Consider the following 26278-nt stretch of genomic DNA (forward strand, 5'->3'; position numbering starts at 1 on the left):
ATCCCACTTAACAATCTGTGGATTGGGAAAGGCTACCCACTATTCTAGCCGGGAGAATTCCATGGATTGTATAGTCCATGGGGTTGCAAAGAGTTGGACACGACTGAGCAACTTTCACTTTCACAGTAATATTAAAGACTGCTGCTAATAGTTAATAATACTCTAAATTGTTTTGTTTTTGATATAAACAATACAAGCTAAACCTAATTTACCTATAACTATAAAAAACATTGAACAAATCTTTCTACCAAATCACAGATGACCAGGGAATGGAATTTATATTCTATAGTAGATCCTTTTTGTATACTTTATTTATCCAGCTATCTATCTGTCTATGCAGAGTATTAGCCCCACTGTAGATGGAGGCATGCATGGACTAGGGATAGCAGTAATTCTTTTACACCAAACTGAGTTTAAAATTCCAACTCTGCTACTGTGGTCTTTGACAAATTTTTTCTAAGTGTCATCTCTTTTTCTAAGTAGAAAAATAAATACATTTTGCCTATACACCATCATGTAAAATAATTGTGGCTAGGAGTTTGGGAATTCAAAATTTTCATTTTAGAAAATAAATATGATATATATGCTGTACTTATATAACTACACCTATGGGGACTGGGGCAACATCCCCAAATCAGACTTCAACATTTCTGCAGTGGAAACTTTGAGTGTTCACACTAGGTGGGATAAAGACCATCAACAGTCCCACATTAGCACAAGGAAGGTTCTACAGACAAAAATTACAAAAACAGAAAACTTCTGATTTTCAAAATTTGTGAAGTTTTTAGAATTGTAAATGAGGGGCTGTGAGCCTGTAACATCTACTGTAAACGCTTGTTGTGAGGAATAAATGAAAAATGCATTTAAAGCGATTATCATGTGACAAGAGTCCAAAAAAGTAAGACTATTATTAAGAGTTATTGACTGACGGCTCCTTCACAAATGATGGGACACTATAACGTCTGAAGCTGCTCTCAAAGCACAGTTAAAATGTCTGATCTGATTCTAGGGCTTGCATCTCCATTAACACCAAAGGGCTAACTGAGCAGTTACCTTAGATATCCAAGTTATTTAAATGTGAAAGAACCAAAGGATAATTTAAGCATACATTCAATATTTATAGATCTGCTGTAGCTGTTTTGAAAATATGCTTTTGCTCTGACACCATTTATACATAAGGGAACAATTTCAGCATAATGTGCATTTTACATTTGTTTATGAGATTTCATCCAAACGCAACACTCGGTGAACACAGAAAAGGGGTACACAAAACACACACCTCTCTCAAGAGCAATGGGCCACAGCCATTCACATCTGATGTTACACATTTCCACCTGATTTAGATCACCCACTGGCCTGCCATCATTTCATTTTAACCCATACGCTGCAACTCTCTTACACCCATTTTCACAAGCAAACTTCACTTCTTTTTCAGGGCAAAGCACCTTAATTAAGTAGCATTTATGCATTTCTTAAACTTTTAACATGTAAAATGCAGTTATTTATATTAGGTTTTGGTGGTTTACTGTGCCAATGACAAAGTTTTTGAGTGTTGTACCCTTAACTCCGTTTGCCTGGTAAGCCCCATGGCTTCATCGCACAATTTGGCATAGCTCAGTGATTTTGAGGAACATGTATGCCCTGTTACAGTAGAGCTGTCATTCATCATATGTGGTATGTACTGTACCTACCTCCTGGCATGTCAACAAAGTTAATACAATATCCAGACACATGAGAACAAGTACTCCAACTAAGTAACAAAAGTAGGAAAGTATAATAAAAACTTATTTGTATTATGTTACTCTACCAAAACCAAAATTTAAGTCTTAGTAAAAATGAAAAAGAAAGACTGGTGGAGTTAGCATTAATGTGTGAAAATGTTTGTTTCAAACTGGCAAATAATTCTCATGAGTTAAATACCTAAGTTTTAACTCTATTCTATAATGTTCTGTTAATTTTAGTCATTATCAATCCCTACATTTTTGCCTAAAGTATGTTCTTAGGGATATCACTCAGTTCAGTCGCTTAGTTGTGTCCGACTCTTTGCAGTCCCATGAACTGCAGCACGCCAGGCCTCCCCGTCCATCACCAACTGCCGGAGTCTACCCAAACCCATGTCCTTGAGTCGGTGATGCCATCCAACCATCTCATCCTCTGTCATCCCCTTCTCCTCCTGCCCTCAATCTTTCCCAATATCAGGGTCTTTTCAAATGAGTCAGCTCTTTGCACCAGGTAGCCAAAGTATTGGAGTTTCAGCTTCAACATCAGTCCTTCCAATGAACACCCAGGACTGATCTCCTTTAGGATGGACTGGTTGGATCTCCTTGCAGTCCAAGGGACTCTCAAGAGTCTTCTCCAACACCACAGTTCAAAAGCATCAATTTTTCAGCGATCAGCTTTCTTCACAGTCCAACTCTCACATCCATACATGACTACTGGAAAAACCATAGCCTTGACTAGATGGACCTTTGCTGGCAAAGTAATGTCTCTGCTGTTGAATATGCTGTCTAGTTGGTCATAACTTTCCTTCCAAGAAGTAAGGGTCTTTTAATTTCATGGCTGCAATCACCATCTGCAGTTATTTTAGAGCCCCCCAAAATAAAGTTGGCCATTGTTTCCCCATCTATTTGCCATGAAGTGATGGGAGTGCTTTAATAAAAGGAGGTACTTTTTTGTATTAAATAAGAATATGACTAAATTTTCAGATTCATAAACAAGTATGTAGTGATGAAATATCTGGGGTGCTTTACAGTACTCCAGCAAAGGAAGAAAAACGAGGGAAAAAGGGATCTTCCAGACAAACATGGAAAAATGTGGTAAGTGGATTCAGTATTATGATTATATGAAGGTTCACTGTATTATCCTCAATTAAACAGTTTTTTAAAAGTTGATGTTTCAAAGGAATTTGGGAATTACTGTGTTAAATCAAGTAAGATTCTGACTATAAGACTTCAGGGGCTTATATTGTCAAATGGTACAGTCAATGTCCTGGAAGGCTGCTGCTTCCCATTCTTCTTTGACACAGAGCCCTTTTCTTGGCAGGGTATCCAGGTGAGCCATGTTCTGTGGACTATACTTTGGACATCATGACGTAGTGATTATACTGACTACTCCAAAATATTCTTGGAAATCGTGTGCAGTGTTAGTCAAAAGAAACAGTATCATTTGGTTTTCTCTCTGATCTTTGACTTGCTTCATGAAAATTATTTGCTACCAATTGTCAGTAAAGAGCAATCTATCTGCGAAAGCGGTATTTATGAAATTCACACTTAAGAGATTTTACAAAGATGCCCAGGCTGCTTTCAAATGAGAATAAAAAAATAAACTGCAAAACAAATCAGATGATACATTTAAAAAAAAAAATAAAAAAACAAGTATATAGGTTTGAATATAATGACTTGGCAGCATACCTTAACTATCAGCAGTGGTTACAACTGGGAATATTGGTAGCGGGTGGTTGAGAGGAGGAGGAAGCACATTTGTATTGTTTACAGTTCTTTTTGGAAAAAATATTACCTTTTAACAAAAATAAATTATTTTAGTTAAAAATCAATCTATGGTGTTGGGATAGTGGTCAACCTTAGAGGGAGGTGGGATACAAGAGAGGCTTCTTGGATTCTGGTAATTCTCTATTCCTTGATCTCAAGGCTGGTTACACGGGTGTGTCTATTCTGTGAAAACTCATTGAGTCATATGTTTATGATCAGTCTGTTTTCTATATAAAGTTTATTTAAAACTTGCTTTCTAGTGACTTATTAATTATAGTACCTTGTTTTAGTTTAAATGCATGTAGTTTTTCCTTATTCATATATCCAACAATCCTTATTCATATATTCAACAGGTTTCTTTTCCCACATTCATTACAATTTATTCCCTCGAATTTCTCCTTTATGTGGTTGTACTGCAAAGGTATTGTTAGGAACTTTTATGGTAGGTGAAATCCCTAGTTGATAAAAATGGCATGTAAGAAAATCACTCATGTCTTATGGTATGAGGCAGACCATGAGGTAGGGTTACTTAATCCTGCTAGCTAGCCATTCATCAGTATGTGGTAAAAAGACTTCTTTTGAAACCTTATAATTACCTAAGAAAAATGGAAAGGAATAATAGGCCAATGTGTAACTTGATAAATAGGCATCGCAATCAAAGTCCTAATGACAAAGGGAAAACAAAAATTGTCTATGTTTGTTCTCCCTATAATAGATCCTGTGTGCACTCTGATGAATATGGAATTATATGGGTCATAGTGGGAAGAAACTTCAAAGATCATTATTCCATCTCACACTCTCCCAATTAGATTTTGATTTGAAAAACACGATCAATAACTAAAAGGCCTAACATATGCAGCTGATTGTTAAATGACTGTTTGCGTGGATGGGACAGTTCCTAAGCCATATGAAATCAAAAGTGCATTTAACCAAAGACGTGTAATCAGAAGACGAGCAGGCCAAACAAGGCAGGCGAACAAGGACATGAGATTAAGCTGCAGCTCCATGTACTTCCTATCACAGAAAAAATGATTAAAACACGTTCTCATTATCATCAAGAAACCTATACATTATTCTCAGACTTAGTTCTAGTGCCACTTATCTTGAACTAATTTGAAATACAAATATACAAAATTGGCAGTTTATGAAACGTAGTAGTTTAAGGTGTGTAAGGGGTCGGGGAGATCCCTGGGAGGAAGGCATGCAAACCACTCACGCACACACGCATGCAAGGGGTAGCCAATCATGAGACAGAAAAGCAGGCATGATAAAGTCTACATATTTAATATATCAAGTGCAAGAAACAATATTAGTATTTTATTAATGAACACTATTTAAATAATATTTACAACAGCTATCGGCACATACATGTACATTTGTACATCTATATATGTTTGGAAAGAAAGGTCAGATATATGATTAAAACAATGTAAGACCAAATAAATCCTGGGTCATAATTTTATCATTCCTAAATTCTCATTTAAAAAAACCAGTAAGGGAAATTTAACTCTACTATTTTCTAAAATGTTCTAATCAACTTGTAGCATAGTAAAACTGAGCTGCCACCAGACTGACTTAGGAATTTTAAAGGGGAGCAAATATTTTAGAAACTCAAAACATACCTTTTCTCTTGAAATTTTATATTTGCTTAGAATACAAAAGCATAAAACAAAAGGAATTTCATTTTCTGCTTGCTAAAGGTATTTGGGTACACCTAATTTTTAAGATGGTCTTCTTTCAAAGACTTTATAAACAAGTTCCTGAAAGGGTCCTGGCAAAAAACTCTTTTAAAAGCAGACTCCTCGATTTTTTCCCCCTTGATTTCGAAGAGGCTTATCTTAGGTTTCCTTTTGAAATACTTCTTCCAAACTTCCTAACCATGCTTGGCTTTATTTTATGGATGTTTCTTTTATAGTCTAGAGAAGAAATAGAGAGATATATAAATATTGTAAAAGTATAATTAAAAAAGAATTTTCACCATTCACTAAACTTCACAGTTGGTAATTAATGCCTTAAAATATAACACCAACAAAGGAACATTAATACTTTGGCTTGAAAGTAGAAATATATTTCTCTATATTATAAACTGAAGTTTTAGTGCAGAGGTAACGTATGCCCCGCCCATTCCCCAAAGCCAGCAAGTAAAGTCAGTGAAAAAACTCTCATTTACTTCTTTTTGAACTAGGAGAAACTACTACTATGAGCACTGTTCCCTTTCTTTTGTGCACCATCAAGTTTTTTGTCATTCTTTGGATTACTTCCCTAGGACTTTGAAACTTCTGTATTTTTCCAATTTAGAAGTATCATTGGAATCAGCACTTAATGTGCTGATACTGATCCCACAGTCCTTTTTCCCTCCACTGCTACCTCACAAAAGGGTTTCATTTCTCTATGCCCCTCTTCTGGCTCTTTATTAATGTTCACAGTGATTCTCTACCCAATGTAGTGTTGTTACAACTGGAGGGCACCGACTTCTTTATGGGTCTGACTAATCACTCAGTCATTTTCTTGGTCACATTAGGTTTTAGTTTTAGGGGCACATATTCTTTTCACACTCCTTGTTTCTCTAAACGCTCAGTAAACAGAGTTAAGGTCATTTTCACTGATGCTTCCCTTTTATTTTTTTCTTGGTACACTGTTAGTTGGAGAAGTCAGTTGCACAGATTCTAAGGAAGGCAGCCCTTACTAATGTGTATTTGGGCATTTTCACTTGGATATCCTAATGGACATAAACCATTCAGTCTGTGTGGGTGTGCTAAGTCACGTCCAACTCTTTGTGACCCCATGGACTGTAGCCCATCAGGCTCCTCTGTCCGTGGAATTTTCCAGGCAAGAACACTGAAGTGGGTTGCCACTTCCTATTCCAGGGAATCTTGTCGACTGGGGGATGGAACTTGGGTCACCTGCATGGATTCTTTACCACTAGCGTTACCTGGGAAACCCACATAAACCACTGGAAGTTGTGTTAGTTGCTCAGTCATGTCTGACTCTTTGCAACCCCATGGACTGTAGCCTGCCAGGCTCCTCTGCCCATGGGGTTTTCCAGGCAAGAATACTGGAGTGGGTTGCCATTCCCTTTTCCAGGGGATCTTCCTGATTCAGGGGTTGAACCTGTGTCTCCTGTATTGGTGGCAGATTCTTTACCATCTGAGCTACCAGGGACCTTTACTTTAATACCCTTTTCTAAGGGCTCCGTTATTCTTAATAAGACATAATTATTTCCCCTTTGGCAAGTACTGCAGTTTAGTATTCTCTCATCTCTCTTTACGCATAAGATACTTGATGATTTTATAGTATTCTTAGAAAACAAGCATATTAGGAAACCCAGATCTCTTATTATTTGACAATTATCATAAATTTATTATTTAGTAGTAGAATTATGACTTCCTGGAGAATTTTTTCAGGAGACCAAAGGGAGTATACATATCTACACCACCTGCATATACACACTATTAAACATTACTAAATATGGCATGCTAAATCAAATAATTATAGTAAATTTTTCTTTTCAGGACTTCACTGACTTTTAAATTTTCATGAAAGACATTTCCATTGAACTTAAGGAACTTCTGTGGCCACCACAAGAAGTAATGATTTATCAATGCAGCCTGACAAAGCTATTGAGAAATTTTATATTACTCTAATGAAAAAGCACTGACAGGAAAAAAAGTAATAATAGTTTTCATGTTATTCTCAGTATAATCACTATCTCATGAACTCCCTTTAAAAATTCCAAGTACTATAATCATAAGTTCCTTTAGGGAAGAACCAAACTGAATCTTAATGAACTCTATATTCATCACAGAACCTAGCACATAGTGAGAGTGTAGTAAATAAATACTTCCTAATTGAAGTCTTAGGAACTATAATGTCAGAGAAACAGGTCTGGACACAAAGGCCTAGGAACTGACGGGCACTATATACTCTAGTTTCATGAAGATGCTTTGTTACCATGATTCATGTCCCCTCTGTAAGCAACTGAGGGGATGTTGTCACCAGATATGGGTGCAAAGAGTTGGACACAACTGAGCACAACACAAAAACAGTCACTGCCATCAGCATTCTTTTCAACTTGCTAACAGGAGTTAAAATATGATTATAACCAGATATAGACTTGAACCTCATAATAACCGCACAAATGAGTCAGAGACCAAATTATTAAAAATAATAGGCAAAGAGAAAAAATTTCAGATACATTTACAGATATAGTTTATCTGTAAACCTATTAAGTAATATAGCTAATTATATAAAATAGTAGTTAAATTATTTAACTACCTTTCTGCAAGATGAGGCAGTTTGTATAAGCAAAAGGGTACAGAATGTAGAGTCAGAAGACCCAGTTCTGGGTTCTGGCTCCATCAAGAAATCTCTCTGTGGTGTTAAGTGTGTTTTCTATTTTGTGTCTTAAGTTTTCTTATCTATATCAGGGATAATCACTCACTATGTAATAAAGGTGATGAGTATATAAAAGGAGATTCTTATGAAAGCACTGTAAAAATATGTGAAGTTTATACATGTTAGTTAATCATTTATTAAATATCAGAATAAGAGCTGAGACATACCCATAGTTGGTCTGTTTTCTTGTAAGTGTTTATCACTTGAATTATCTTGATGAACACGCTTGGCAAATCCAGAATTTAACTCAGCAGTTAATGAAGTATCTGATGCAGAGCTTCAGAAGAAAATTTTTTATTTTAGTAAAGCATTCTTTTATATCTCTAAGTTCAAATACATATTCTACATTCAACTACAATTAAAGAAAAAGTGAAATACTAAATATTATGTTGTAAAATCCCATTGAAGTACCTGGAGATACTAAGTAAATTTTTGGCCCATTGGAGAACTTGGCTATGTGTGTTTTTAATGTGTATTCAAATCAGAGATTATGATTAGAGGTGTATGTCACAATTCTTTAACAAAATATTTCAGAGTGCTGTGTTGAACTGCATGCAAACACTGTTATTCAAGTATAGAGACAAGGAGCTCACTCCAAGAGATGAAACACTAAGCTCAGATTATAATACCTCTAATCTGGGGAATATAAACAAGTGAGATTGTTTGGAAATCTTGTTTTTAAATCAGAGCATGATAATAAGTGAGTATCTCTCTCTGATTACTGCAATTATACAAAGCGAAATGAAAAGAATGATATCAGTCTCATGCTATTAACGGATCAAATTTCTATCTCAATTTGAGTTGACAAATTACTGAGCACCTATTGAGGCTTCATATCACAAAATACACAAGTGAGTAGGGCACAAACAACCCATGTCCTGAAAATTAACATAATAGATATATGGTCGGGTGGGGGGAAAATAAGACACATAAAATAATACAAGACAGAGCAAAAAACAGTGTGGCAGGTTTTCAATGATGTAGGTTCCTGAGTTCAGAAGAAGAAAGAAAAAGGGAAGATTCTGTGAACGGGATGAGTTTAATCTGGACCCTGAAAAACAGCAATCCAACCCTTCCCAGTCCTACAGAGGTCAAGTTTCAGCAGGCAGAGTTGGAGGTCAAAGTGGAAGATCTCTTTCTACACTGATTCAAATAAGCTAATTTTAGGAAAATTTCTTGCAAGTCAAGACATTCTATATTATTTTACAAGTTTATACTAATTTGATTGTCGGATTAACAATTAGAGACTTTTCCTTATGGCAACAACTTGTTCTGGGAATCCTAACAATGTGGGAAAGTGATGCGGGTATATCTCTGTGGAACAGCAGAATATGGGTTAGTTATATGGTCATTCAAAGTAGTCAGAAATAGCAATTTAATACGCTAGTAAAGAAAAATAGGTATAAACTCAGTGAATGCTGGGAAAAATAAGTCAGCCTGTGTATCTAAATTTTTTAGAGCCTGTAAGAGAAATGATCATGGTGTTCATAATGGTGATTTACCAACTCTGTTCAATTATGCAAGTAATGCCTTCCCAAAATGGTTACAGAGAAGTACCTGTGTTATGAAACTAAATTCAGTTGTAGAAAATGTCTATTCCTAAACGGTGCCAAATAAACTAAATTACTATAAATCTATTTTGGATACTAAAGCACACATTTTTCATATATACATATATATAATATATAAAATCAAAAAGAAAAATTCTTTTTTGGTCATTTGGTGATTTTTATTTCTTCAAGTATAAAGATCAGTGTCATTGGTTACTTTTGATAAGGTTTGTTTTTCCGAACAATTTATGTTAAAGTTGTCTTAATGATTTTATGGTATATCACTTTGGCTAGTCCTGGAGAAGGAAATGGCAACCCACTCCAGTGTTCTTGCCTGGAGAATCCCAGGGACGGGGGAGCCTCTTGGGCTGCCGTCTATGGGGTCGCTCAGAGTCGGACACGACTGAAGCGACTTAGCAGCAGCAGCAGCAGGCCTTTTGTTTTCACTTGAAAATCAGGGTTTTGAATAAATCTACTTGAGTAAAACTCACATTTCTAGGAATGAAATCAAAGCCTAATAAAATAAGTTATGTATTTATATAAAAGTAAAACATTTAAGTATTTTGAGGATTTAGTCAACTAATGAAATATTTGTTATAAATTTCTGAAGATTTATTCTAGATCATAAGATAAAAAGACCTAAAATTGTTATGGGTATAAATTCAAATTATTTTAAAGACTATCTTGAGAAGAAACCTAGAGAATATTCTAGTTGTGTGCCAAATATATTTCCATAACTATTAATAAAAGATTAGCCCTTTATTTCCATACATAGGTAGAATATTTCTGCTTAATAAATGTAATGCATCTCATATTCTTTCAGCTGAGATAATTTCTAATTGGAATCACAGACTTTTTTCAAAACCAAAAATGTATGCATATGTGAGACCATTTGTGAGTGCCAAGAAAGAAGGTGGAACAAACAAAAAACCAAGCAACCAACCAGACATAAAGCAAACAAAACCTCAAATTAATAAATATAATCTATAAGTAAAAATTTACATGTGTATTGTATTTGTATATTTGGCAAATTGATTCAGTTAGTTAAAACAGTCTGTTAGAATGATTACAGAAATTGAAATTATTACATATCTGATAGTCTCAATTTAAGTAGTACTAAAAAATTCAGTCTGGTAGGTTTTTGGAATATCCAGTGGTTCTGGATGCTAATGTTTTGTGTTTTTTTTTTTGAGAGAAAAACTGACAAAATAGACAAATAAATAACTATATACATGGAGCCATTCCTTATTTTTAAAAACCATAATGATATATACACACACCTAAATATGTACATATAATTGCTAAGTGGAAAATACCAGAGTTTATTACTCTCAAGTTCATGTAGGTTTAATTGGGGGAAAGGAAGATTTTTTTAAAAAGTAATTATGTACATTTCTAGCATTAATCTTTTTTAACCTTAGTTAATGGCAGGATCTAATTATTGGTACCAGAGGGAATGTAACAGAGCAATTAATAGGCTATGAGAAATCTTACTTTATTTGTCCTTTAATATTATTTCACAATATTAAATGTTTGTGTGGACGCCCTTTAATTTCTCTAAACCCACTCCAAATACACAATTTATATACCTGGATATTTCTTAAAAAATCATTTCATTTTGATAAAAAAGTTATTCTTAGCTATAAACTTTTGTTAGATTTGAGTTAAAACAGCAGGGCATGTTACCAGTGAAGGACAAGAAAAGTCTCCAGCACTAATTAATGAAAAGAATAACATGATTGACACAATAAAAATTAGTGAGAAGATGGATAAAACTAATGATGGTGGTTAGCTAGGCTCAGTAAATGATTGATTCCTATATATAACAAATTGCACAATTCAAATCAGTGACATAGCAAAATACAAGACTGTAATTGTCATGGATAATCAGAGACATTCAGGAAAAATCAATCCATGAAATTTAAACATAAACATTCTAAGACTCTACTGTACTCTGGAGAAGAAAGAACAGATGTTGGATGCAACTATGCGATCACACTCTATGTGGCACAAATAAATAGGCTATTTGTAAATTTGTTAACACTAGCCCAGATGATAACAGGTCCACAGTGGAAAATAGGAAACTTAAAAAAAAACAGTTATCTTAAGATCATATACTCTTCTCTCCATAATCACATACTAAAGAAAAAGAGTTAAAACAAATCAGATCCATTTAACAATTTAACCATTCACTATATCTTTTCATTGAATTCAGTGTTACAGGATATAAAGAATATATAATGGACTTCATGTCATATAACAATATATTTAAGGTATTTTCCCCTGTCTTTAATTTTTAGCTGTTTTACTGCTATTTACCTGGGTATGTTGCTTTGTATTAATATTGCTTGCAGTTTGCAGTGCTTCTTGAGTCTATGTTCTCTTATCTTTGGTCAGTTTTGGAAAATTATTAGCCAGCATCATCTCAAATACTGTTTTTTTGTTTCTTTTTGTTTTTACATTTTTTTTTCCTCATTTCTTTCTGGGACTCAAAATGCATACATGCTAGATCTGTGTACCACAGATCTCTTTTTTGCTCTTCTCTGTATTTTAATCTTTTTATCCTTTTGTACATTAGTTTGGATATTTTTTAACTAGCCTATCTTCTTTAATGAAACCTATCTTTCTTTAATGAAAGTTCATTAAACTTTCTTCTGCCATACCTAATTTGTTAAATTGATTTATTGAGTTGCAATTGCAGTAAATTCTATTTTTCAGCTCTAGAATATCCATTTGATTCATTTTAAGAGAATCCAGTTCTCTGGGAAATTATAATCTATTTTATTGAACGTAATCACAACTAAATTTAAGTCCCTATATGACAACTTCAGTATCTTCATTACTGCTTTTGTTTTTTTCTCTTGATTTTCAGTCATTTTGTCCTGTCTCCTGGCATATCTGGTAACTTTTGCTTAAGTGGTAAACACTGCATATGAAAAACTGTAGAGGCTGGAGATCATATATTCTTCAGAGACGATTTAATTTTCTTCTGGCAAGTGGGCAGAGAAGGAATTCAGCTGGTCTAGATTTGTTTCAGGTTTTCAAGAACCAGTCTATTTCCAGTTTGCCCTATTCCTACCTAGAGCATAGGCCTTCAAAGATTTCAAATAACACCTTTGGTGTTTAATGGAGCTTCTTCTCATGATGATCCCTAAACAGTAATTTTTGTATCCTGGCCCCATGAGAAGATCAAAACCTTGCTTATTACTTTAGCCTCTTGGTAGCCACTTTTAGCTTGGTTTCTTGGTCTTTTATTCCATGGAGTTTAGAAACTGGCGAATATGCTGTAGACAAAAGCTACACAAGATGATTTTTGCTATCAGCTCAGTGAGGTGCTGATAGCACTAGGCTTCCATTTTCTGCTTGACCTCTAAACTTGATGCCATGAATTGAGGAGTCTGATGCAAATGCTAAATGGAAAAAAGAGGCAGAGAAAGTCCAGTTCTCCAGAAGTTGTTTTCTATTTTTCTGGGATCTTAGACACCCAAGTCCTGGCTGTGTTGGTTGTTCCCCAGGGCTTTCAAGCAGCTACTGGTTGAATTTCATTAGCTTTTATAATTGCTCCTGATGGAAAGCCATGTCTGATATAAGCTACAATGTCACAGCCAGAAACAAAAGTTTATTTACTTATCACATTTTAACCAGATATCAAAATCCATTAAAACAGTATAATTTTAGGACTGAAGAAATTCAGTAATGTCTAAAGGGAAAAATATCAAGTGAGTCAAAGTTGTCAATAGAAAAAAGTTAAAATTAAATAACTTTTTGAAGGCCAGAAGACATTTAAATTTATTTTAAATAATCTGAAATATGGAATATCTTATGCAAATATCAAGTGAAATATTTGGGTTTTATCAAGATCTTCGATAATATAAAAGTAGTGCCACATTCAGAGCAACTTATTATATATATGCTCACCTGTGAATTGACAGTCTAATTTTAATAAAATAAGCTGTAAGAAACAATGTATAAAGATGATCTTACATATACACAAAGATCAAACCAGTTTATATTTAAATGTACCTTATTAGTTTCCGTTTCCGTTTGGCAGCGGCAGTCATTGCCATGTAGGATGGTACTATGCCTGGCATAGGCAGAGGATGTTTGGTTGAGATTGAAGAAGGGGCAAGCCTGTATATTAAATAATGAAAAACGGAGTAATTTTGATTTGTACTATGGAGAAAAAAACAGGGCATATACTCCCATAATTTGAACAGCACCTTGTATTAATTCATAAAGAAAAACACTGTTCAATACTATAACCTTTCCTTGATTGCCTGAGATTTTCTTTTCTCTTTTTTAATACCACAGATGGATATCAAGAGATTTCTGCATCCCCACAGCATAGAAAAGTGAAGGTATCATTCTTCCCATGGTTAGATTAACTGTGAATATACAGATTAAGTGAGAAGGATATGTTTTTGCTTGGATGACATGTAGTCAACCATACCTATATTTATGACTATTTCAGAGCAAGCTGAGAGGCTTGTTAATATCAATAGAAACTGTGGTATTTCTTTTAGTGAAGATATTAATGAATAGTAATAAACACTTTATAATCCACCATTCATAGTTTGTAACATCTAATTCTGAAGTATGAAGAACAAAATAAATATATCTTAAGGTTTCCTCTAGCCTAATGAAGGCCAATCAACTTAAGCTTCAGAATTAAAGACTTCACAATATTGTGTTACTGGATTAATATTTAGAAAGACAAACAAGATTTAATGAAGGTAAAACGCTGACTTTTGTAATCAAGATAGCATACTTCATCTATGAAATAGATCTTAAATATAGTTACAGAGCAAAAATATTCAAGCCAATAGTTTAAAGGCTATATAAATAAAGAAGAATTGGAAAATATTCCTTTGTACCTTTGTAAAATGTTATTGTTTGGTAGGGATTCTTGTTCAGGTAATTCACTTTCCAAGCTCCTGGTATCTTCACATATAAGAAATGTAGACTTTAAATCCTCCTGTCCATGTTCGTTTCTCATGCTGAGAGGGATATCTACTTCACACAACATTTTCAAAGAATTATCACTGTTTATATTTGAGCTGATGGTCTGAAAACTGGTAGTATGTGATGGTTTTAGTAAGGTCCCTGTAGATGGATTTTGATAAGTTTTTCCACAATTTTCTGGAGTATACACAATGGGCTGAAGCTCTTTGCTGAGGGAATCATTAAGCTGCGTATTTTCACCCTCTACAGACATTTGGGTATGTTTTATGTTCAAGGGAGAAGGCATTAATTTTCTTCGGGTTCTTTTTTGTGAAGGAATTTTAAGAAGACTAGATTCACCTGGAGATGTGCCTGTTCAACAAAATTAAAAAGAAGCTCAATAATGTTGCCTAAACAGTTTTCTAATAACCTTATCAGTTAAAAGAAGGAAAAAAACCCTAATAATAAGCATATTTTATGTTAAATTAATAAAAATTTAAAAGAAAATAAGTTGGAAAGAAAAAGCTATTGCTAATAATGTCAATAAACTCATTATAAAGAAATTCTAAAACAGAAAATAAATACAAGATAGCAATAATCAATATTAATTTATAAGTATAGCTATCTTGAGATACTGGGCAATTATGACAACAAACTCCAGTAAATGTATACATTTCTCTAAGGATCAGTACTTGACCTTCTAATTCCATAAGGTTTTTTCCTATGTCTGTGAACCTGTTTCTGTTCTGGACAATCAGCAATGAACAACACAATAACTGAAATAAAAAATATATTAGAGGGAACCAATAGCAGAATAACTGAGGGTGAAGAACAGATAAGTGAACTGGAAGACAGAATGGTGGAAATAACTAAAACAGAGTAGAATAAAGAAAAAAGAATGAAAAGAAATGAAGACAGTCTTACAGACTTCTAGGACAACATTAAGTGGACCAACATTTGAAATACAGGGCTCCCAGAGAAGAAAAGAACAAGAAAAGGTATGAGAACATATCTGAAGAGATTATAGTAGAAAACTTCCCTAACATGGAAAAGGAAGTAGCCACCCAAGACTAGGAAGCCCAGAGAGTCCCAAGCAGGATATACCCATAGGAAAATATGCCAGGACACATAATAATCAAACTAACAAAAATTAAACACAAAGATTAAAGGCAGCAAGGGCAAAGCAAAAAATAACATACAAGGGAACCCCCATAAGGCTAACAGCTGATCTTTCAGCAGAAACTCTGCAGGCCAGAAGGGAATGGCAGGATATACTATAAAGTGATGAAAGGAAAAAACTTATAACCAAGATTACGCTACCCAGCAAGGATCTCATTCAGGTTTGATGGAGAAATCAAAAGCTTTACAGATAAAGCAAAAATTAAAAGAATTCAGCATCACCAATCCAGCGTTACAACAAATGAAAAGGGAACTTCTCTAGACAGGAAACACAAGAGAAAGAAAAGTCTTTTAAAAACAAACCCAAAACAATAAAGGTTTTGTTAACAGGATCATGTGTGTGTGCTAAGTTGCTTCGGTTGTGTCAGACTCTTAGCAGCCTAATGAACTGTAGCCCATCAGGCTCCTCTGTCCATGGGATTCTCTAGGCAAGAATACTGGAATGAGCTGCCATGCCCTCCTCCAGGCGCTCTTTATGACCCAGGGACTGAACCTGCGTCTCCTGCAAAGCAGGCTGATTCTTTACCCACTGAGCCATCCTTAACAATAGTTACCTTAAATGTAAATGGGTTAAATGCTCCAACCAAAAGACACAGACTGGCTGACTGTATACAAAAATAAGACCCTTAAATATGCTGTCTACAAGAGACTCACTTCAGACCCAGGGACACATACAAACTGAAAGTGAAAGGCTGGAACAAGATATTCCATGCAAATAGAAATCAAAAGAAAGAAGGAGTAGCAATACTTTTATCAGATAAAATAGACTTTAAAATAAACAATCATTACAAGAGACAAGGAAGAACACTACATAATGGTCAAGGCCTCAATCCAAGAAGATATAACGATTATAAATATGTATCGTTTTTTATATTCAACATTCAAGTGATAGCATATATTATTTGTCTTCCTCTGATTTACTTCAGTTAGTATATAATTGCAAGGTCCATCCATGTTGCTGCAAATGGTATTACTTCATTCTTTTTTTATGGCTATACACTCTTATTTTGAGTAACCTCTTGCCACTACTTTCTCAATCACCTGGGTCCCCAATAACTAGATTTTTACCTTTTCCTTGCATTTCCCAACCTTCACCAATCTTGCCTTAGTTAAAACATAATTCTGATCATGCCATTTTCCTGATTAAAAATGTTTAGTAATTTTTAAACAGAAACATACTATACAAAGATTTTTAGTAGGGTAATTCTTGTCCCTTGCTCTAATACTGAGAGACAAACGGTTTTGTTTGAACTTAAGTGTGAACTCCCACAATACTAGACATGATTAAATATTTAAGCACATAGAGATTTCTCACTTTGTTTAGTGTACAAAATAATGACTTGATTACATAAATAATGATAAACTTGATCAGTTTCAGTAAACTTATGCTGCATTTCTTAATTTTTTTTTTCTCCTTTGCCTATTTCATTCTGGTAAACTTCATGGTGCCTGACACAAAGTAATTCTGCACGGAGTGTGCTGTTAAGGGAAGAAACTATAATGTGTATTTCTCACCATGTTTTCAAATCAGGCAGTAAAATTTCCAACTGATGTCATATATGTTTTACAATATAACAATAACTTAAATTACACTGAAAGTTGAATAAAATAACTGCTATGTAAATATTTCAACAAAACAGTTCAAACTTCCAACCAAGTTAAAAAATACAGTTATAACAATCAGCAAGAGTACATGCATTATAATTCTTATTACATTAGTTGACAATAGACTGCTGTGGCTAGGTTGACAATTACCCTCTAGGAAATACAACTTAAAAACAGGAAGAAAAATATGATCCCTATTCTACTAAGGAATTTTACTTTTCTGAGAACTAGATAAATGAGATCCAGATCTTAAAATAATTTTCCACTCCCTTTAACATGACATTTGTCAAATTTTCCATTACCAGATATTTTTATACTAATGCTGCAGTGTAAAGACAGTTACTTTTCTCCACTGTGCTGCTACCACCAATTTGGTGGCTATTAATAGCTGGAAGATTAACTTCTTTTCCCATGAGAGGCAGTAGGGGTATATAGAGGATAGAAAACTATATTGAGGATAGAGAACTGAATTGGAAGTCAGGAGACTTGGATTCTATTTCTGGTTTTACCAACAACTCACTGAGTGACCTTGGGCAATTCACTTGAGCAGTATGGGCATTAATGCCCCCTAGACAAACAGGGATACTACCTTTCTATGTACAGGGATTTTCCAAGATTAGATAACATCTATAAAATACTTAAGGTTCAAGGAAAGGCCCTAGAATTATAGGCTTCAACTGTTAGCATTATGATATTCACAGGGTAAGCTGTAATTTGCTTTTCAGTATTCCATCAGGTGGTTTAGTGGTAAAGAATCCGCTTATCAATGCAGGGATGCAGGTTCAGTTTCTGGGTTGAGAAGATCCCCTGGAGAAGGAAATGGTAACCCACTCCAGTAATCTTGTAAGGAAAATCCCATGGATTAAGAAGCCCGGCATGCTATAGTACATGGAGTTGCAAAGAGTTGGACACAACTGAGCACATTCCATCAATACCCAATGCACGATTATCACCAAAAGAATATATTTCAAACAATGTCTTGCTTTCAGTTTATCGAATACCCAGTTTATCAAGGCTGATGATAAACTGTAAGAGAAACCAAAGGTATTATTAAAGCAGAACATCTAAGTATTATTTGAACACGCAGGCTTCATAACAACATTGTAAAATTCAGGACACACTGGACTATGAAATCTCAAGGGATAAGGATTATCCAGGGTAACTATTTTTCTTGCCCAGATCTACGGAGAGATAACTGCTGGAGGCAGTGGGCAAATTCCCATGATAGTGGACCACATTTGCTCTATTGCTTATAAAGAGTATGAGAAGCAGGTACTATCATAATATACCAAAGAAATATTGACCTGTTCTTTGGGATAATCTAAACATATATCCAGTATCAAATGTTGATACGATCAGACATTATCTTTAGTCATAATTCTGTTCTCTTGATAGGATATATAAATAACTTGAAGGAGAAACATGAAGATGTGGCTGATAATGGATTCACATACCACTGTTTTATTGAACCTGAAAGAAGAGATGCTACAGACACACAGCATGTACAAAATACAAGTCCAGGAGGTTCTTTTCTTTTATCCTCTCAATTATTAAGTACAGATAAAATAAGAAGAGAGCAGAAATCTAATAGATAAGTAGTCCTGAATTGACTACTTAGACTGACTAGTTACTAAGAAATGTTCAGAAGTTAATCAGATCAAAATAAGACTTAAATAAAAATTCAGCAGTCAATTCACTGAAACTATAAGCATATAATGACTCCATTTACTCATGAAGACTAAAGGACACAAAAAACAAGCGAGATTTCACTTTAATATGATATCCAGAATATATAAATACAATTTATATTATATATATTAATAAATTATACTATATATAAATGTATATATTACACATATATAATAAAGTCATTCCCCTTTAGTTAGGTAAAAGAATACTTGAAGTGGGTATAGCAAATTGGAGAGTGCTGGGCTAGGGGCTGTAACAACTACTGGATATGCTGGGTGTATAAGAGAGATCTGCTGTACTTTTCCATTACAAGATGTGCAGTAACTTTCCAGAAGAGCAGGCTTAGCCATCTGTAGCTACCACAGATTCAGCCTGGGAAAATACTATCTAAGAAGATTCTGTAGTTCTTGGGCTTATAGTGGGAATGACAAAGAAAAAACCTGGACGAAAATTATAATTCCTTTAAAAAGGGTCCCTAAAACAAGAAAAGTAATCGTGTAGTTATGGATTTTCAGAACAAGAGGTTCTAACAGGCAATGATAGGTAATGAAATACCTCAGCAATGGAGGCGCCACACAGGAGGTGACGGGACATTAAAAATGCATTTTTATAAGGTAGGCTCATAAAGCTGGGATGGAAAAGACTGGCAGTTGCTTGAGAGGATAGCAGGTCTTCTCTCCAGGGTCTCTCCATCTAAGAAACCAGCCTGCTATATTATATACTAAGTATAGAAGATAGCAGGTACCCTACAGTCTGAAAAAATTTGTTACTTGTAGACCATGTCTTGGAACTTAATTCTCCAACAAAAAGTGTAGGTATACTGCATTTCTATTGCCCTGAAATGGTTATGATCCATGGTTATGTGAATATGACTTCATGTCCAAATAACAACAACCATAATGTTGAGACTGTTAAAAGAAGTTACTACTATTATTTTCAGTACAGTTTCAATGTTTATTTGATTAATGAAAGAAAAAAAAGCTGTAGTCAGTTATGGAACAAGAAATGTACTCAGATTTTTCTCCTGCTTATCTAAAATACTGGTAGCTAGGCTTATACAGCCTCTAAATGGGAAACCAAATAGTTCTTTTTAAATAATAAACTACAGCAATAAAAGAAGACCAAAGTATTGACATTTTCAGGTTCCCCTCAACTAATTTTTTAACTAATTTTTTAGACATTGCCATAAATCAAGGCTAGTTAGCTGAAAGACCTATGTACACAGAATTCATCAAAAGTCACCAGATATTGGAGGATAAGAAAGGAAACAGACAAGTATTTTAGGGAACCATAATTAATATCTTCAGAGAAATGAGAAATTATTACAATCATGAAACAAAATCAAAGTGCTATGGAAAGAAACACTGAATTATAAGACAAGAGTTCTTAGAAATTTAAAATAAGAGGAAAAAACTAAAAATAAAGGTTATAAGACAAAGCTGAAGACATCTCCTAGAAAGACTAGCAAACAAAAAAAGAGGTAAACACTAGAAAACAGATCACAGAATTAGAAGATTAATCCAGGAGATCCAAAATCAGATTAACAATAATGTTCCAAAGACAGAAAAGAAAGAAAAAAAAAATATTACAGAGGTTTATCTATGTAAGCATATGTATGTACTTTAAAATATGTGAAAATTTCCCAGAGTGAAAAGATAAAGGTTTCTAGAGAAAAAGGTCCACAAACTGTGTATAATGACTTAAACACCACCAAGTTATAGCATTGAGACATTTTAGAACACCTCTGTTCCGTTCAGTCGCTCAGTCGTGTCCGACTCTTTGAGACCCCGTGGACTGTAGCCTACCAGGCTTCTCTGTCCATGGGATTCTCCAGGCAAGAATACTGCAGTGGGTTACCATTTCCTTCTCCAGGGGATCTTCCCGACCCAAGGATCGAACCTGGGTCTCCCACATGGGAGGCAGACGCTTTAACCTCTGAGCCACCAGGGAAGCCCACCTAGGAACCCAAAATTTTCCTGGGAGAAAAAGTCTCACACAAAGTATGAAAAATAAAAATGGCATGACAGTTAACAGCAACATTGGAATCTAGAAATCAATGGAGAAACATCTTCACAGTTCATGGAAAAATTATTTCCAACCTAGAATTCTATACTGAGTCAAACAACCAGAAAATAAAAATATTGCTATACATCCACGATCTAAAAAAATTTTACTTTCTATACACCCACCCTCCAAATCTACTGGAGGATGTGCTTCTGTAGAATAAAGGAGAATAACAAGAAAGAGAATGGGAAAAACAAATACTACATACAGAAACAGCAAAGCACTACAAGCAAGAGTTTATGCAGTTCTTGACTCAACAAGGAATGATATTTACTTGATAACACTCGAAGTTTATTTTTAAAAAGGTGAAAAACTGTTCTGGCAAAAAGGAGGAGGAAATGTATACAACTGTAAAGGAGTTAAATCCTTATCTTCTAAAATAAAAAGAGAAATATTTAAAATTGGAAAATACAAACAAGAATTAGCAGCATAAATTTGAAATTTAGAAATTAGGACGAAAAACCAAAAGAAAAAGTTAAAAGATGAATAAGAATTGGGAGTGAGCAGTAATACTTCCACAAATATTATAGTACTTGTTGGCTTACAGAGGTATTACTGTATACAAGTATTACTTCATGCAGAGGTTTTAAATGAAAAGAAGTCAGACTTTGGGGCTGTAAGAGGAAACAGACCAAAACTGTCTCTTGCTTATTCTGGGATAGCTTTACTCAAAATCTATGGACTGAGAAGGGTCAAACGAGACAAAGCTATGAAACTTTACATTCAAAAGTCTAATTAACTGAAACATGCAAGGAAATAACATGAAATGAATTGGTAATCAAATAGAAGGGCAAGATAAAAACTCTTAAGTGGGGAAGATCTTTTCTTTATTTAGCCCCGTTCTCCCCTGGCTGATTATCTTACTCTCCCTTTCATGTTTTCCCCAGCATTTAACAAAAAGAAAGGCAGGACAGTTACCTTCCTAGGAGAATTGAAAGAGGGCTAATAAATAAAGAATATGGAAAAGAATGTATAATATATAACTGAATCATTCTGCTGCACAGTAGAAAACAACAAAAAGAAATTAACACAGCATTGTAAATCAACTATGATTCAATAAAATAATGTCAGGAAAACAAGTAAAGAAGGCCAATAAAAATGTGACTCAATCAGCAAAAATAAATCATTCAATATGATGAGAATGAGCAGAACACATTTAAAGTCATGAGTCCCATGATGAAGGAAAATTCCTTTTCTTCAGGGAACAGGTAATCCATTCATGAAATCTGAATGTTTGCATGAGTAATTCTGACATAGTTTAAAGTTTATAGTGAACTATAAATATTCTTAGAGAAATAAAAGACATATTTTGTACGAGGACATGGATTTAATCATTTTGCTTTCATATATTTTAAGTATCCTAAAGATCTCTGTATGTGTGCTAAGTTGCTTCAGTCGTGTCTGACTCTTTGTGACCCCGTGGACTGTAGCCTGCTAGGCTCCTCTGTCCACGGGATTCTACAGGTAAGAGTACTGGAGTGAGTTGTCATATCCTTCTCCAAAAGATCTCTAGTTATAGTTATGTTTCTTATACCTTTACTTTATCTTTACATTTAGATTCCATACAAAGGTAAGATGTACTCAATTTCTTTATAGGTTTGTTGAGAAATATTCAGATGATTAAACAGAGAGGACAGCACTTTAAGAATCAAAAAAATTTTCTATTACTGTTTTCAGATTAATTAGAATACATCTAGGTCTAATAACAGTTTGGGAATGTCCTGGAGAGAAACTGTTCATTGAAAAATAATTTTGGTATTGCTTTACTTATAAAGGTCTAACATAGTTTTCATGAAATTCAAATGGTCTTTTAAAGTTTATTACACCTAACATAGTTGAAGGCACATATTAATAAAGTAACAAGATAATGCACCCGCTTTTTGTTTTTATAGTTATGAAGCTTTTCTTAAAAATGATAATTTAGCAAAAATGCAGAAACAATGGAGAGATTTACTCAACAACTCCTAGTTTAGGGAAAAGGGTAGGTGATGAAAGTTACATGATTTAATAATATAACTTTCAAAATGATTATGCAATATAATTTAACCAGGATTTTATAAGATCAGAGATAGATCAGAGCTAGCGAAAGATATAGAAGAGCCTTTCTTCTAAACCCTAGGGTAAGTTTTGCTTAATGAATCCAATCCTAGTCTTTGTAATGCTTATCCATTAATAGTTTAGGAAACATTTTAAAATATTTATATAATGCTTTAAGGCATCTTATATACAACTGAAAATGTGCATTTCAGGATAAAGTGGTTTAGTGTTCTATTTATCTGTTCCTACATTATGGCTAGAGATTCTCGCTTCAAAAAGTTTGTTTACTGTAAGTCTATAAAGAGACTTAAAAAGGAAGTCAGTCAAAAACATTTTGTTGAGATTGCCAAGTTTTAGAAGCCTTTCAAAACTCTCTTAAGTATTAAAATGACTTTTAAAATTAACTGCAAGTGCAAAAGTTGTGGATTAGATGGTGAAAAAAACTAAGTTTCATCAGGAGTAGTCCAAATTTGAACACAATATTACCTAGACTACAACACAAGTAAATTAACATTTGTGTTGTTTGTATTTTATAGAATATGCTATTAATATAATCTACAGCTTACTATCAAAACAAAAACCATGAAAACAGTTATGAAGTTAGAATGAATCTGCCTTCCCACTAAATTATATTTGCCAAGTGGTTAGAAGAAATTATGAATAAATATTTGATAAGTGGTTAACAAAGAACTAAAAACAATTTAGATATTAATCTGTCATTTGCTATCATTCCCCCAAACTTTTGAAATTTTAAGGAATATGATTAACTGATGACAGTGCAATAAAAGCAGTAAATTTAGATATTTCGATATTGTCAGTGAAATACAACTGAGCTTCATAAAGAAGTATAACAAAAAAAAATTTGAGAAATTGCTTATACTTTAAGAGAAACATGGCTTCCCAGGTGGTGCTAGTGGTAAAGAACCCGCCTGCCAATGCAGGAGACATAAGAACTTGGGTTTGATCCCTGGGTCAGGAAGATCCCCTGGAGAAGGAAATGGCAACCTAATCCAGTGTTCTTGCCTGGAGAATCCCATGGACAACAGAGCCTGGCAGGCTACAGTCTATGGGGTTGCAAAGAGTTGGACATGACTGAAGCAACTCAGCACACATGCACAAGAGAAACATCTAAAAAATGCATTTATTGGCTGTATTGTTCTTTAAGCTATTTAAGTTTACCTGTGAGCACAATCTAGTTTGCTTCATTACTTCAATCTTTCAAATATTTCATTTGTTCAAGAAGTCTATCCCACAGATGTGGCTTAGGGCTCTAAAATGTTTCCAGTAGAAAGCAAGAGAAAACAGAGTTGTTTCATGTATGTCTTTCTAAAAGCAGATTTAAGAAATAGCAGTAGTTTTATTTTTAAAAGAATTTTTAGGATATTTATTTTTTACTTATTATAAACAAATTTCCTTAATTAGGCCTTAGGATTAAATACTACATTTATTAGTATATGCCACTTCTTATATGTTCCCACTAACTGAGAAGCCAGTTCATTTAAGTTCAGTTCAATCATTCAGTCATGTCTGGCTCTTTGCAAACCCATGGACTGCAGCATGCCAGGCTTCCCTGTCCATCACCAGATAAAGGAGCTTGCTCAAACACATGTCCATCGAGTCGGTGATGCCATCCAACCATCTCATCCTCTGTCGTCCCTTATCCTCCAGCCTTCAATCTTTCCCAGCATCAGGGTCTTTTCCAATGAGTTAGTTCTTCCCATCATGTGGCCAAAAAATTAGAGCTTCAGTTTCAGCATCAGTTCTTCAAATGAATATTCAGGGCTGATCTCTTTTAGGATTGACTTGTTTGATCACCTTGCAGTCCAAGGGACTCTCAAGAGTCTTCTCCAACACCACAGTTCAAAAGCATAAATTCTTCAGCACTCAGCTTTCTTTAGAGTCCAACTCTCACATCCATACATGACTACTGGAAAAACCATAGCTTTGACTAGATGGACCTTTCTTGGCAAACTAATGTCTCTGCTTTTTAACATGCTGTCTAGGTCAGTCATAACTTTTCTTCCAAGGAGCAAGCGTCTTTTAATTTCATGGCTGCAGTTACCATCTGCAGTGATTTTGGAGCCTCAAAAAATAAAGTCTGTCACTATTTGCATTGTTTCCCCATCTATTTGGATGAAGTGATGGGACCAGATGCCACGATCTTAGTTTTCTGAATGTTGAGTTTTAAGCCAACTTTTTCACTCTCTTCTTTCACTTTCATGGAGAGGTTCTTTAGTTCTTTGCTTTCTGCCATACAGGTGGTATCATCTGCAATCGGAGGTTACTGATATTTCTCCCAGGAGTATTGATTCCAGCTTGAGCTTCATCCAGCCTGGCATTTTGCAAGATGTACTCTGCATATAAGTTAAATAAGCAGAGTGACAATATACAGCCTTGACATACTCCTTTCCCAATTTGGAACCAGTCTGTTGTTCCATGTCCGGCTCTACCTGTTGCTTCTTGACTTGCATACAGATTTCTCAGGAGGCAGGTAAGCTGGTCTGGAGAAGGAAATAGCAACCCACTCTAGTACTCTTGCCTGGAAAATTCCACGGATGGAGGAGCCCGGTAGGCTACAATCCATGGGGTCACAAAGAGTCAGACACGACTGAGCGACTTCACTTTCTTTCTTTTTATAGTTCCTTTTGGAGAAGGAGATGGCAACCCACTCGTGTTCTTGCCTGGAGAATCCCATGGACAGAGGGGCTTGGCAGGCTATGGTCTATGGGGCTGCAAAGAATTGGACACGACTGAGCAACTAACACACGCGCACACACACAGGTAAGGTGGTCTGGTAGTCCCATCTCTTTCAGAATTTTCCACAGTTTATTGTGATCCACACAGTCAAAGGCTTTGGCATAGTCAATGAAGCAGAAATAGACATTTTTCTGGAACTCTCTTGCTTTTTTGATGATGCAATGGATGTTGGCAATTTGATCTCTGGTTCCTCTGCCTTTTCTAAATCAGCTTGAATATCTGAAAATTCATGGTTCATGTTCTGTTGAAACCTGGCTTGGAGAATTTTGAGCAGTACTTTGCTAGCATGTGAAATGAATGCAATTGTGTGGTAGTTTGAACATTCTTTGGCATTGCCTTTCTTTGGAATTGGAAAGAAAACTGAGCTTTTCTGGTCCTGTGGCCACTGCTGAGTTTTCCAAATTTGCTGGCATAGTGAGTGCAGCACTTTCACAGCATCATCTTTAGGATTTGAATTAGTTCAACTGGAATTCCATCTCCTCCACTAGCTTTGTTTGTAGTGATGTTTCCTAAGGTCCACTTGAGTTTGCATTCCAGGATGTTTGGCTCTAGGTGAGTGATAACACCACTGTG

The 26278-nt window shown here is 34.8% G+C and overlaps 1 protein-coding gene across 1 annotated transcript in view; it reads right to left on the reverse strand.

The window, feature by feature from the left end:
- Positions 1-4788: 4788 nt before the first annotated feature.
- KIF18A (kinesin family member 18A) overlaps positions 4789-26278 on the reverse strand; it is an 88367-nt gene continuing 66877 nt past the window's right edge. The window contains exons 14-17 of the mRNA XM_055422695.2: positions 14308-14746; positions 13457-13564; positions 8051-8160; positions 4789-5404 (exon numbers count right to left, since the gene is read on the reverse strand). Of these exons, the coding sequence (XP_055278670.1) occupies positions 5322-5404; positions 8051-8160; positions 13457-13564; positions 14308-14746 (740 nt within the window). The 3' untranslated portion in view covers positions 4789-5321. The remainder of the gene's footprint in view (positions 5405-8050; positions 8161-13456; positions 13565-14307; positions 14747-26278) is intronic.

Source organism: Moschus berezovskii, chromosome 14, assembly GCF_049115385.1.
Source record: "Moschus berezovskii isolate FMDL1 chromosome 14, NW_MosBer_1.0, whole genome shotgun sequence".
Taxonomy (NCBI): domain Eukaryota; kingdom Metazoa; phylum Chordata; class Mammalia; order Artiodactyla; family Moschidae; genus Moschus; species Moschus berezovskii.